Consider the following 15,295-nt stretch of genomic DNA (forward strand, 5'->3'; position numbering starts at 1 on the left):
ATTAAAGCACTAAACCATTACTTATACAATACATTCTCTCTCTCTCTCTCTCTCTCTCTCTCTCTCTCTCTCTCTCATATATCACATTTTTCTGGCTATAGTAACAATTGTTAATAGGCGGGGGAGTATGTAATACCAACAGCTCTTTCTATTGTATAAAACAAGCTGGTGGCTTTTCATAGATATTATCGTGAATGGAAACTGGCCATTGTTGGGTTTATGAGTTTATGAGCACTCAAATTTGAGATTTTGGCAAAGCCTCAGAACAGCATGATCATTTCTACGTGTGAAATTTACCACATCAGCACAAACACAAATAAATTCTGCATAACACACATTTTATTATCATTAAATGCCTTATTAATCACTGTATACAGAGTATTAGTTAGAAGTTAACTTACATTAGTTTACTGAAAAATGTAAAGCATTACCATATTGATATTTTCACACAGTGTATCTCTCATATATGTACTTTTATTATCTTGTTATATATATTTTGTTATATTTTTGTTATAAATATAAATCTGTGCATATAGAAAATCTGCATACTGTGCATTGCAGTAGAGGAAGAGGAAGAGTAGCATGGTAGTATATGCATTTCCACACAGAGTCATTGATTAAAGGTGCAGGACGTGTTTTCTGTGTTGCTGGACAAGTGTGGTGTTGGATTTTGTACAGATCCTATTATATAAAGTGTCTCATAAAAGCAAAAGTTAAAAAAGACTGAAACTGAATTTGGAGCAGCATACTAGCAATACTCTTCCTATTTCTGTCAGATAGTAACAATGAACCCACTTTATATTACCTTAGGTGTCTTTAACTATATGTACTTACAAAAAAATAAAATAATAATATTTAAATAAAATGCTATTTATTAAGTATTTGCACGAAATTACATACTTATTTACTCTGATGACCAAACCCCAACCCAAAAAGTACTCCTAACCTCAGCAAATGCGAATCTGGCAAGAATTTTGCAGAAAAACATGTTTGTAATGATAAGTACATATAAAATGCTTAGTTTTATAATGTAAGTACATAGTAGTTAAAGGCCACTGATATAAAGTGGGATCGTAATATTAGTATGCTTGTATAGAATTATGAATTCAGCTTGAGTAGTATTAATCATGCAATTACAATTTTTAGACCATTTAAGACTGGACTGCAATCATGTGAGTGGACATATTTGAGTACTATTACTGTACATACATGGAAATAATTTAGACATTTTTGTTGAACTCAACCAGTCTCTCGGCTCCTAAGGAAGGTTAAGTCTAATGTAGAGCTGATTTCAAGATGTCAAGCACTCAGATCTCTCTTTTTCAATTAAAAGATAAAAAGAAAGCCAGTTGGCACGCTTCGGTCATCATGTGATTATGAAAAAGTCGTGCTGATCAAACCTTATGGTGCCATGCTGCGCTTTTGAGCCACGTGGCCACACGTCTTTCAATCTCCTATGGGGATAACAACATGGAAAACTGCATGAGAAAAAATACAATATATCGGTATCGGCCGATATATGTTCATTTTTATTGTTATCGTTACTGGCCCAATAAGAAATATATTGAAGCTGATAAATAATGTATTATTTCCTTCAGCTGAGACACTTCAGATGAACACTGTTCACCATGATGTTTTTGAATTGCTTGAAATATGATTGGACTCACCTTGAAAAGGAAAATACCGTTCAGTGCAACATGCAAGTATCATATCGGCAGAATAATATTATAATGAAAACATCATTATAATTGTGTGATTGGGACATGATGAGATTTTTTTTCTAAATCTGTATTTAGATTTATCGGTCAATAGATCGGTTATCGGCTTTCAAATATAAAGAATTATCGGTTATCAGTATCGGGCAAAATTTTAATATCGGTGCATTTTCTATAGGGAACACTTTACAATAAGGTTTGATTAGTTAACATTAGTTAATGTATTAACTAACATGAACTAACAATGAGCAATGCATTTGTTACATTATCTATTAATCTTTGTTAATGTTAGTTAATAAAAAATACAGCTGTTCATGTTAGTTCACAGTGCATTAACTAATGTTAACAAATACAACATTTGATTTGAATAACATATTAGTAAATGTTGAAATGAATATTAACTAAGATTAATAAATGCTGAAGAAGTATTGTTCAGGTAGTTAACTAATGAAACCTTATTGTAAAGTGCTACCGAAAAAAGGTATGTCAACTCCCTTATTTTTAAATTCCACAATATTTTTTTTTACAATCTCCATTGCATGTTACCTTCCTGGCTTGGTGCAGTGCAGGTTTATCCATTGATTTATCAGCGTTCATGTCCATACAGTGGGCGGTGCCGTCAATAAGAATGACTCTGTCATCGTCCGCCATCGTGTCGTTCCAGACCACGCTTAACTCCGTCCACGGGTCAATGTTGCCTTGGTCAGAAAAACAAGACTTTATGAATCACATCACATAATGTTCAATCACTGTACTCTGAACAGGCAACTTCACTGTCATTTCCCATAGATATAAGAATTCCTTTATACCTGCTGCAATTAGGTTTTTAAATGATTTATTATAAATGTGTGTTATTTTTTGTGTGTGTGTGTTGTGTTGCTATATGTGTCTGCTGTCTACATAAAGAATCGCCTTTAAGGACAATAAAGTTAAATCAATCAATTACATGCATATGCATGAACTCGAACGTGAACTCGAAGGTGAAAGGATCTGAGAATCTGCATGAAAGTCAAAGCCACTCATGCTCACCGTTGACATAGAGCACTCTTTGTGTTTGGGGCCGGTTCCCTCCATAGTACTGGTTGGTGAAGTCGATGCGCACCGGCAGACTGTCCTGAGGGATGTTGAAGAGTCGAGAGCAGAGCTCAGTCTGAGACTGAAGGGTTGACACACGTGAGAAGAGGCAGTGAGTGTCGTCGCATGTCTGGTCTGATCCAGAAACCAACACAAAATGTACAAAGTTGGATTAGAAATTAAGACTTAATAGACATGATGAAAACTAACCTTGTGAAAGAATATTTAATTACCTTAAATACACTCAAGTCAAGTCACCTTTATTTATTTAGTGCTTTATACAATACAGATTTTCAAAGCAGCTTTACAGTGATAACAGGAAAATAATGATTCAATGATGCAAATGGATTCAGTGATAATGCTTCAGCTGAAATGAGTTTAGTGATAATGCAGTACTCATAAATGTGTGAAGATCATCAGTGAGCTCAATTCAGCTATAAAGCTTCTAGAAATCAGAGATGTCATCATCAGCTCAGTGTCAGTGCAGTCAAGTCAATAATATTGTTGAATAATATTAAATATCACCAACTAAGCAAGCCAGAGGGAACAGTGGCAAGACATACACAAACTGCATCACACTGTAAAATGTAATGAGTTAGTCTTACTTAAAAAAGCAAACCAATTGCCTTACAAAAAGTGAAATAGGAATAATATGTTGTACTAACAAATGCGTAGTTGGTATAGTTCACTTACACAAGAGTTCAAGTAACTATAAAAGGACTGCAGAGAGTACTTGACTAGATTTACTCTTGACTTAGTATAACTACTCAGAATTACTGACTCCCAGAGTGCATTGCAGCATGAATAAATTATGCAATTGCTTTTATTTGCCAATTTTTATTTGCTGTCTTGTGTCAGTTAGTAGCACAACAAAAAAGCAAATAAAATTGTTAGATATAATTAATAAATAATAAATAAAATGTAATTATTGTTGTGTTTTGCATGCTGAATCTTGAAGTCTGTGTGTCACTCAAGCATGGTCAATTGCCAGATATTATCACAAATATAGGGGGATTATATCAACCCAATTTTAAAAAAAATAACTACTGTAGGTGTTTATGACACTAGGTGTTGCAATCAAATTTTAAAACATAATTTTTCCCGACATGAAAAATAGACTAGTTAAAGATTTATTCAGGTCACCTTTTAAAAGCAACCTATCACTTCCCTTCCTTTAAAATCAAATAACTGTGATTTCTTGTTGCATTAATAGGAAGATAATTACAATAATATAAATGTAGTTCCAGGCACCCAACCAAAGGGACACTGATCACCATAATGGTGAATTTTCATTGGCAAAATTGATCGTCAACATCAATTTATGACGTCAGCTTTAAGTGATGTCCTCTCAAATTTTTCAGTTGTTTTGACAATTCAACATTCAAGATGACTTTGGGAAATTAGTGAATGCAACTAGAGAAAGATAACGGCAGAAGCGGAGGACATGAGCGGAAGTCTAGTAAGAATTTCCCAGCCTCAACCCTTTTTTGCTTGACAAAACGACACTAAAAAAAAACAATTAATCTTAACTTGGGTTTTCAGAGTAAACAAGGAACAGTATGTGAATAGTACAGATCACTAGATTTGTACAATTAAGTTAAGACATTATGTAAAGCTAACTAAAAAGTGTTAGTTAGAACAGCTGTTGGATTTTACCGTGCAGGCGACAGAAACAGAGAAAAACCTTTGGAGAGACCAGGCTCAGTCGGCGGACCAGTTCTCCTCTGGACAAAACTCTGACCCTTAACAATATTTGCCAGCACTCAAAAATGTCATAAACGTCATTGCACTGGATAAAATGTTTGTCAAACCAGATGCCAATTATTTTAAAGATAGTGCAAACACTATATTCAAGCAAATCATTTTACAAAAAAATGTTCGTTAGGATCTAAATGATACAAAAATAGATATAGTGTTCAAGATAAAGACCAAAAGTATTGAGATACTTTTTGGATGTCAAGCATTAGTAAAATGTCCACACAGTCAAAATGATGAACTACACCAATTGTTACTCCACATGTGTGAACTTGAGGGAACTGCCTTCATGCTTCATAAAAATCGCCTTGACACCAGTTTGTTAAAAATGTGCAACAAGGATAGAAAGATGAAGTTAATTCTGAAAAAGCCACTTGCTTTGATAATTTGTTATCTAATGCAATGAGTTTCAGAGAATGATCAAAACGAGTAGAGTTGATGTAATACTCACAGAAGCCGAACTCAGTGCAGGTCTGGTAGAGCCACTGTCTGTAACTGGACGAAGCTTTAGTGTTACTGAGTTCAAGCACAAGCTTCTCGTGAGAGACATCCAGACACGGGACATTCTCTCTGGCACGGTACATCTGAAGATATGGCAGAAATATGCTCATTATAAGACTTACACCTGCGCCTTAAAGGGGCTGTTGAGCTTTATCAACATAATCTGTGATGATTTTATCATTTAAATACTATTTTAATTTAGCAAAATGTGTTTTATAGTAAGAGGAAACCGTACAGTATTGTGTGTAGAGTTGTGTTTCAAATGTAGGAGATTTAAGAGAATCGGACAACATTTTTTAGTCAGTGATGCCCTCAGCTGGTTAGAAATGATATTGTGTTTTTCAATTTAGTTGCACAACATCTGTGCAAAATTAGAATATGTATAGCCTTCTAGTGAATACAGAGTTTACAGCCTATAAAAAAAGTAGGGGGAAAATTTATGTGAAACTGAAAGCAGTATAGAAGATAGTAGTGTGCTAAATTATTGCCAAATGACCTTGTTTACATTATTTGAGTAAATATCTTAAAAAATATCTTAACTTTTTATTCATTTATCACACTAGAAATGGATGGTAAAGTTGAACACGTGGCATTGCTGGATATACAGTATTTCACACAGAATAGTTTACTGTAAGTCATGCTAGTATGCTATTCTGAAATGAAGTGTCCACATGATAATTCTTTGTAAATTTATAAATTCATGACACTAATTTTGAGCTCAAGATGCGTGCGTGCGTGTGTGTGTGTGTGTGTGTGTGTGTGTGCATGTGCGTCAAAAATTTGGAATAATAAGATTTTGTTTTTGAAAGAAGTCTCTTAAACACAACAAGGCTGCAATTATTTTATGAAAAATACAGTAATACAGTAATATTGTGAAATTTTAGTATTTACATTATAAAAGTATCCTAAAAATGTAATAGTTTACATAGACACACACACAGAATGATTTCTGAAGGATCATGTGACACTGAAGACTGGAGTAATGATGCTGAAAATTCAGCTTTGATCACAGGGATAAATTACATTTTAAAATACAGTATATTAAAACTGTTTTTACTGTATTTGTAATCAAATAAATGCAGTCTTGGTGAGCATTAGAGACTAAAAAACATTAAAAAAGAATCTTAATTATTCCAAACATTTGACCAGTTATATACCGGTATATATATATATATATATACAGTGTTATGCATAAGTTTAGACACCCATGCTAAAGTTGACTAAAAAGAGGAATAAAAAATCATCTTTTGGAAATTGAACTTAATGCCTTAATTAAAAAAATTAGGAAAAATCCAACCTTTAAGGACACCAATTTTCTTTGTGAATGAATAATGTATCGTAAATAAATAAATGTTCTTCCTTAAAATACAGGGTGCATAAGTCTGGACACCCCTGTGTTAAATTCCCATAGAGGCAGGCAGATTTTTATTTTTAAAGGCCAGTCACTTCATGGATCCAGGATACTATGCATCCTGATAAAGTTCCCTTGGCCTTTGGAATTAAAATAGCCCCACATCATCACATAGCCTTCACCATACCTAGAGATTGGCATGGTTTTATTTCAGTTAGCCTAATAGCTGGTTTGATTTGCATTGAGAGATGATCTTATGGAAAGTACCCCATGCCAATCTCTAGGTATGGTCTTTAAAACTGGCCTTTAAAAATAAAAATCTGCCTGCCTCTATGGGAATTTAACATAGGGGTGTACTCACTTATGCACCCTGTATTTTAAGGAAGAACATTTATTTATTTACGATACATTATTCATTCACAAAGAAAATTGGTGTCCTTAAAGGTTGGATTTTTCCAAAAAAAATTAATTAAGGCATTAAGTTCAATTTCCAAAAGATGATTTTTTATTCCTCTTTTTAGTCAACTTTAGCATGGGTGTCTAAACTTATGCATAACACTGTATATATATATATATATATATATATATATATATATATATATATATATATATATATATATATATATCAATGAAATAATACTGTAGTATTGTATAGCATTTATATTTAGAATTTCTAATCAAGGCAACACAGCAATAATGTTATGAAACTGAAACAAAATGTACTTACCTTGTCTGTGGTAATGTATACTGTTATACCACAAAACTTTAAAATACATCTAAACTTAAATTTAATTTATTTGATTTCTTTATTAAAGCTACACACAATTCCACTTTTTATTTGAACCAAATTTTTTATTTTTACCGCCGCTATTTTGACCAGACGGTCATACGCCTCCTCCTTCTGCTCACAGGCCTCACTCTTATTGGTCATGATGTCACACAGCTCCGCGATGCTGAACGCGACCCCCTCCTCGTTGTATTGGACGGTTCCCATGAAGATATCAGCCAAACTCTGCAACAGCTCCGCTTTGTCCTCCGGCTTCAGAGGGGTCTCACAGCAGCCGAAGTCTTTTCCCACCTCGGTCTCATTCCCCATAAGCAGAGCTGCCTCGACTGCTGCAAACACTGCCTTCACTTCTGCTACACACTGAGTGAGGACACACACACACACACTCAGATAGACACACAGAGGAATTCATAGCAACCCTAAATGTGCTCTTACCTTTTTAGAGCCACCCACTGCCTCATTCATAAGACTATAAGCAACCACCTGCAAAATAAAGGTTTTAATGCCAAACCACACAAGTTATGCAATAACTACTGAAAGTGTTGTGCTCTACCTCAGAGTTTCCCAAATTGGTGTTTGTTGGTGTTGGGAATCTCCTATCCCCTAATTTGGGAGTCACACTTGATTTCTGATTGAAAGTAATAGTTTTTTTCTAAGATTTGTATTATTATTATTATTATTATTATTATTATTATTAGCAGTATTTAAAACTACATTTTTGAAGGCAGATTGGTGTCAACAGTAGGAGTAAAAAAAACAAAAAACATTTAATGTCATGTTGTAACCACTAGATGCATGAATAGCTGTATTTAAAGAGGCTTGTAAATTCTCTAGTTGTTTTTAGACACAATTACTTACTTTTATTAGGTTGTGGATTTGAAAATAAGTTTAGACAAAGTCTATTTTTTGTGAAGGTTTACATTTTGTTTGAAATGTTTATTTGATGACTCACTTTTGTATGACGCAAAAACTGACGCTTCAAATAAACATTTGAAGGGTCATTACAGTCTGAACTGAGAGAAAACAAGTTTCTGAAGATGCTACGATTTTATACATTTTTGAAACGTACATTTTTTCGGTCAAGAGTGACCGAAGAGCACCATAGAATTGGGGAAAACAATGCATATTAGGTTCCTTTATTCACACGATTTCCAACATTTCTGTGGATAGAAGTTCCACCAGTATCCTGCCAAAATAAACGCTTGAAGATTTGAACGTTTGAAAGTGAAGAATTTAAAACATAAATATTAGTATTGTAACTTGACATGTATTGACATATATATATATATAATAACATTACTTCACAAGAATGAAACTCTCACCTTATTATAAGAGCTAAAGTCCAGCTGAGCTTGGACAGGGGCGGAGGATGCCACTGCTCCATAGATAAGATGAGGAAACTAGAAGAAAAACACATTTTGGAGTTTCACTGAATGGAAAAGAGCAGCATAGGCATTTTTGTACATTTCTTCAGTGTTAAAAAAAAGAAAACAGAAAAGAAAATGATGACAGACTTCGGTAACACTTTACAATGAGGTTCCATTAATAGTTAATACATTCCTCAACATGAACAATGAAAAATACTACTAAAGTTAATTTATTCATCATAGTTCATGTTAATTTCAACATTTACTAATTATTATCACTAATTACTATAATTAGTGCTGGGCAACGATTAATTGTGATTAATCTCATCCAAAATAAAAGTTTGTGTTTACATAATATATGTGTGTGTACTGTGTATAATTATTTTGTATAAATACACACACATGCTTGTATATATTTAAGAAATATTTGCATGTAGTGCAATATATATATATATATTTGCATATAGTGTATATATGTTTATATATAATTTATATTATATATAAATATAAATATTTTATATATCAATAACACATTTTTCTTAAATGTATACATGTGTGTGTGTTTATATATACAAAATGATTATACACAGTACACACACATATATTATGTAAACACAAACTTTTATTTGTGGATGAGATTAATCACAATTAATCGTTGCCCAGAACTAATTATAATCTTTAATATTACTTTATGGCCTTGAGCTAACATGAACAAACAATAAACACTTGTATTTTTATTAACGTTAACAATGATTAATCAACACTACTCATGTGCTCATTGATACTAACTAATGATAACTAATGGGTCCTTATTGTAAAGTGTTACACATATTTTTTTTATTTTTTGGTGAACTAACTCTTTAGGGTGCAGGTGGAGATTTGATCCTCTAAAATGTATTTGAATTAAAGATTAAAAACTAATTAAAAACTTTGGTTCCACGTAATGATGTCTTTGTACTAACATTTAAATTATTCATTTGATACAGTGCACTTATTGAGTACACATGTTTTTACATTGTACTTACATTTTAAAAATGCGTGTAATAACAGCTGTAATTAATCTCTGAAATCACATCTGTAATTACACTGTTGACTAGGGGTGTAACGATACCCTCATGTCACGATTCGATACGTATCACGATACTGAACTCACGATACGATATTATTGCGATACTCAAGACTTATGATAAAAGGTTAACAAAAAATGTACTGTTGATTAAAATGCTAAATTTGGTTTTACATTGTGTGTGTAAATGAATAGGCTTGGACTTGGTGCTGGAAACCCAACACACAGGACAATAGAGACACCAGAATAACAATATTCATGATTCTGAAGCTGAAAATACTGAATTATTTTAGACAAATATGCTTGCGCTATTTCACTGACTAGATATATTTAAAATAATGTAGGCCACTTTTACTGGTAACATAAGACATTTGGCATTATCAGGACCCACAAATATTCCCCCATTGCATTATTATACATTATATTCAACATTATATATAGCAGTTTAATGTAGTGCTGACACTAAAACTCTGAAAACGTAATTTTTTTCTCACACAGTACTTTTTATTTTGGGTGAATTATACACAGTACATATTGTCACTATCCACGATACATATTGATGCATTTTTGTATTGCAATATATTGTGACACGTTACACCCCTATACTGTTGACCCTACCCTTACACCTTAACCCACCCTCCTAAACCACCAACCCTGTGCCGAACCTCACCCGCATCCCAGCAGCACACGTGTATGGACACAATAAGTACATACATTAGTAGTTAAAGACACGAGACGAACACTTTTATATAATTTTTTAACTTGTTTGGGAACAAACCTTTCCTCTCAGCCAAGCCGAGAGAGCTCCAGCATAGGAGCCTCCGAAGCTGATCCAGGTGTTGTTGTGCGAGAGGCCGAAGCGCTGGCTGATGTAGTGCCGGAACACAGCCAAGTCCACCAAACTGAGACAGGGAGGAGAGGAAACAACATGCATCAGAACTGTCACTGTGATCATCATTGTGACGAGCGAAAGGTCAGTCATCATTACGCCTGCTGGCTGGAGAGATGTCTCAGTGTCTCGGTCTCGAGTCCATCAGGGTTGATGCTCTGCCCGTAGAAGCGGTGCTCCAGCGCCACCAGCAGCGCTCCGTGACTCTCTGCCATCAACACATGGTGCCCTAACAGATGGAGGGAGGGGGGGGCAAATGCAAAGCACATTTCTGGATTAGCATTATCAAAATTAGAGAATCAATTTCGAATTTAACTTCTACTTTAATTTAACTTCAACTTTGAATTGAATTCAACTTTAGAATACTTTTCCTTCATTAATGAACAACAGGAACAAATGAGTAACGCACTATTAACACTCTAGTAATTACTATTAACTAACAAGAAACTCTGATTAATGAAATAGTAAGTAATAGCGCTCAGTTGAATGTGGTAGTTCACTATTAGCTAATCAATAACTACTATTTTTCATACATCACTGAAGACTACTAAGAACTACTATATGCAGGTTCATAATTAATATTAATAATGCATAATGGATAATATAAGGTAATGGTAACCCATTAGTAATGACTCAAGTGTTACTACATCCTTCTAAAGGAACTACTAATTATTTGGATCAGTATTCTGAAGTGAAGATCATGGGAACACAGTAATGACTAAAGTGTTACCAAATCCATCGGAAGGAATTACTATTAAAAATCTCACAAAAATCTCAAAAGTTTACAATGACTTCAGTCAATATTAGGTAGTTATCATGTTTTTCACTAGAATAATGATGCAAATAATTAGCAGTTCCTTTAGAAGGATGTAGTAACTGTCACAGTGTCTGGTTTGTGTTTCCTGGGTAACCACTAGAGGTCCTCTTCCCCCACGGTGTCATCCACATTATGAACTGCATTCCCCACAATCCTTGTCTGTACCCATCACTGTTTCATTGCACTCAGCTGTTCCCCATTATCATTGCACTCAGCTGTTCCCCATTATCATTGTTAGTTCTGTGTTATATATACCCTGCCTGTTTAGTGTTTGTTACGGAGTCCTTGTTATGTATCACACCACTTCGGATGTCTGTTCTTGCCTGTTTCTTGTTTTGTGTCTTGTGTTGGATTGCCTTTTGGATTTTGACCTTTGCTTGGACTGGATAATGATTTATGGATTACCCTATTAAATACTGCATTTTGGATCTACCCCTGTTTCCTGTGTGTGGATAGTGACAGTCATAGATATCATATATAAAGGCTAGATGTCTCGTGCGCGCTGCTAGCCAATGGAGGTCGACGTCCGCACGTGGCGGCCATCTTGCCACAGTGTGCTCGCTCACTCGTTTAATGGTGCATGTACTTTTAAATAACCATAACTTGCTCAATTTTCTACCGATTTTCAAACGGTTTGGTTTGTTATAAACGTCAGAGATGTAGTTATGACACTGCATACATACACTGCATACATATGAATAATTATAACATACATGTTCAAGCATTCGGAATTATAGCCACGTTAATAACATTTGTAAGAAACCAAACCGTTTGTAAATCCGTCAAGATTTCAGCGAGATAAGAGGATTTGTGTGCGTGCTGATCACTCACCTTAATTCACAGCTTCACTGTGACAAGATGGCCGAACGGTGATGCCGGAAGTGACTGCGCCATAAGACATCTAGCGTTTATATATGATATCTATGGTGACAGTAACACTTGAGTCATTAGTGGGTTACCATTACCTTTTATTATAAATTATGCATTATTCGTGTTAATTATGAACCTGTTGTAGTTCTCTGGGAGGAATGGAAAAAAAAAATAGTAGTTACTGATTAGCTTGTAGTGAACTACCACATAGACTGAGCGTATCACTTACTAATTAGTTAATCAGAGTTTCTCATTAGTTAATAGTAATTACTAGAATGTTAATAGTGTGTTACTCATTTGTTCCTGCAGTTATTCATTAATGACGGCACAGTTTTCTAAAGTGTTACCATCAATTCTTTGTCCCCGTTCTCCGGCTGGTCCACATACGCACAACCTTTGCTTCATGAACACTCAGTTCTGGAAATATCTTTTTTAAATTCTTTGTGACGTTCTTCTTTATTTGCAAACCATTGCTTTGGATAAATGTAAATGCATTTTTTGAGGCAACCAGTTATGCCATGTGACTGGTGATTCTATATTGTAAGACTTTGCAGCTGACAGGAAAAATATATTAAGATCCCTCCCAAAAGTTATAAAAATATGTTGTGTAGTAAATGGCAGCGTGATGCTTTTTCTTTAACTTGTTTTGAACATGCAACATTTGGCGCCACCCAGTGGACAGTTGACCTGAAGCAGGAGTGAGGTGTAGGAGGAACTGACGGGTATTTTGGCTTTACAAAACGTTTCTATAAACACGTTTTCCTCAGGAGATCAGGTTGAATGTTGCAGAATGACTTGAAGCAAAAAAAAAAGAAGGGTCCTAACCGAACAATACACTGAATTTGGAGAGGGGTCCCTCTCCTCCTATGTAGAGAAAGACCGGTCCATCCGAACGCTGCCAATAAACGTCGTTCACAAAGAATTTCTGTGGAGAACAAATATTAAAGAACAAATGATGGCAAAATAATTGACATGATTAATTAATTCGTTTTAATATAGGCCTAATTAAAACAACATTTTATAATAACTTAAAGCATTACATTTTTTATTTATATATTTCACACTATTTTGAATATAGGAATTAAAACAACCCATTTCGGTAACACTTTATAATAAATATACAGTAATAATGTATTAACAAATCAAATAAGCTGTTAAAGCATAAAAAGCATATTTTACTCTTTACATATGAGCTAATTAAACAATAATAATTGTGTTAATGACAATGAATGAAGAGCTTACTATTTTTATATAGCCTATTAATATATTAACAATGTAGATGCTACAATACACAGTAAAAACTATTAATTAACTATAAACTAATACTTTGCAAATGATCTAAGTACTTTATTAGGCTACTGTATACTCATTATAAAGTGTTCCCCATGTCTTGTTCTTGTGTCTGATCACATTTAGAGCAGGATGAGTGTGAGGTTGTCTATAGTTTGTACCTGTGGGAAGGTTTTGTCATTCTGCTTGTCGAAGTGGTTCAGGGGTTGGTGAATTGTGCCTTTCTTGGGAATGGCAGTGGAAGTGTGTTTTATTCGGGCCTGTTGGATTTTATGCACGTGGTCCTTCATTCGCCATAGAATTGGACCTAGAAAAAATATATAACAAACTTTTCTTTTTTGAAAATGCTCACCAAATCTGCATTTAATTATTTTTTATCAAAAATACAGTAACAACAGCAATATTGTGAAATATTCTTACAATTTAAAATAACTGTTTTATATTTGAATATATTTTAAAAAGTAATTTATTCCTGTGATCAAAGCTGAATTTTCAGCATCATTACTCCAGTCTTCAGTGTCACATGATCCTTCAGAAATCATTCTGATATGATGATTTGATGCTCAAGAAACGTTTATTATTATTATCAATGTTGAAAACAGTTTACAAAAAAAAAAAGTCAGGATTCTTTGAATAAAAGTTCACAAGAACAGCATTTATCTGAAATAGAAAGCTTTTGTTACATTATACACTACCGTTCATAAGTTTGGGGTCAATAACAATTGTTTTTATCAATACTTTCAAACAATACTTTTATTCAGAAAGGATAAATTAAATTGATCAAAAGTTACGATAAAGACATTTATAATGCTTATAAATAAAATAGAACTTTCCATTCATCATAGAATCCTGAATTCTTTTTTGTACATAACTGATTTCAAGATTGATAATAATAATAAATGTTTTTTAAACATTAAAATTAGCATATTATAATAATTTCTGAAGGATCATGTGACACTGAAGACTGGAGTAATGATGATGAAAATTCAGCTTTAATTACAGGAATACATTACAGTTTAAAATATATTCACATAGAAAACAGTTATTATAAATTGTCATATATATATATATATAGTATTTTTAATCATTTAAATATAGCCTTGGTGAGCAAAGAGACTTCTTTTAAAAACATAAAAAACTTTTTGAACGGCAGTGTAAGTGTAAACATACTGATAAAGACTGTAAGAGAAACTTAAATCATGTGATCCCATTCCCTTAAACTTTATGTCAGAAAGATGGGAAATGTCAAGCATAATGGGTTGAATAGTAAGTGACAGACAAATCATACATGCTTTAAAATGCATAAACCACTTTAAAGGAACACTCCACCGTTTTTTTAAATAGGGCTTATTCACCTTCTTTCCTACATTTAGATAGGTGGGCAAATGCATTTTTGTCTCAGTGCATGCATTGTTTTAGTTTGACAGGGTCGGCGCTAGCTTAGCTTAGCATAATGAATGGAATCCTTTGTTGCCAGCTAGCATGTCCTGAGTAAAAGTAATATAAAAAATAAAATAAAAACACCTAATTACTTCTTGTGGCCTGCGTATTCACAACGAGTACAAATAGCGATGCAGATTAACACTAGGCGATTTCCTATGCAGATATTGACTTGGGACTATATTATGGGGAAGCACAGACGAAGCACTGCTACTTGGGCGCAGAGATATCACGCCCAAGTAGCAGTGCTTCACCTGTGCTTCCCCCTAATTTAGTCCTTAATATATAAGTCAATATCTGCATAGGAAATCGCCTAGTGTTAATCTGCATCGCTATTTGTACTCGTTGTGAATACGCAGGCCACAAGAAGTAA

General features: G+C 33.9%; 1 protein-coding gene across 1 annotated transcript; it reads right to left on the minus strand.

Annotated features, from left to right (window-relative positions):
• Positions 1-398: 398 nt before the first annotated feature.
• Positions 399-13,772, minus strand: prss16 (serine protease 16; the record flags this gene model as incomplete). Its single annotated transcript, XM_084125674.1, has 11 exons — positions 399-1,454; positions 2,262-2,413; positions 2,745-2,924; positions 4,996-5,128; positions 7,259-7,543; positions 7,619-7,666; positions 8,506-8,583; positions 10,395-10,518; positions 10,605-10,734; positions 13,018-13,117; positions 13,644-13,772. The coding sequence occupies 11 exons, from the start codon at positions 13,770-13,772 to the stop codon at positions 1,395-1,397; spliced, it is 1,419 nt and encodes a 472-aa protein (XP_083981800.1). The 3' UTR covers positions 399-1,394.
• Between the last annotated feature and the right edge of the window lie 1,523 nt (positions 13,773-15,295).

This window comes from Abramis brama (assembly GCF_963993115.1).
Source record: "Abramis brama genome assembly, chromosome: 10".
NCBI classification, from domain to species: Eukaryota; Metazoa; Chordata; class Actinopteri; order Cypriniformes; family Leuciscidae; genus Abramis; species Abramis brama.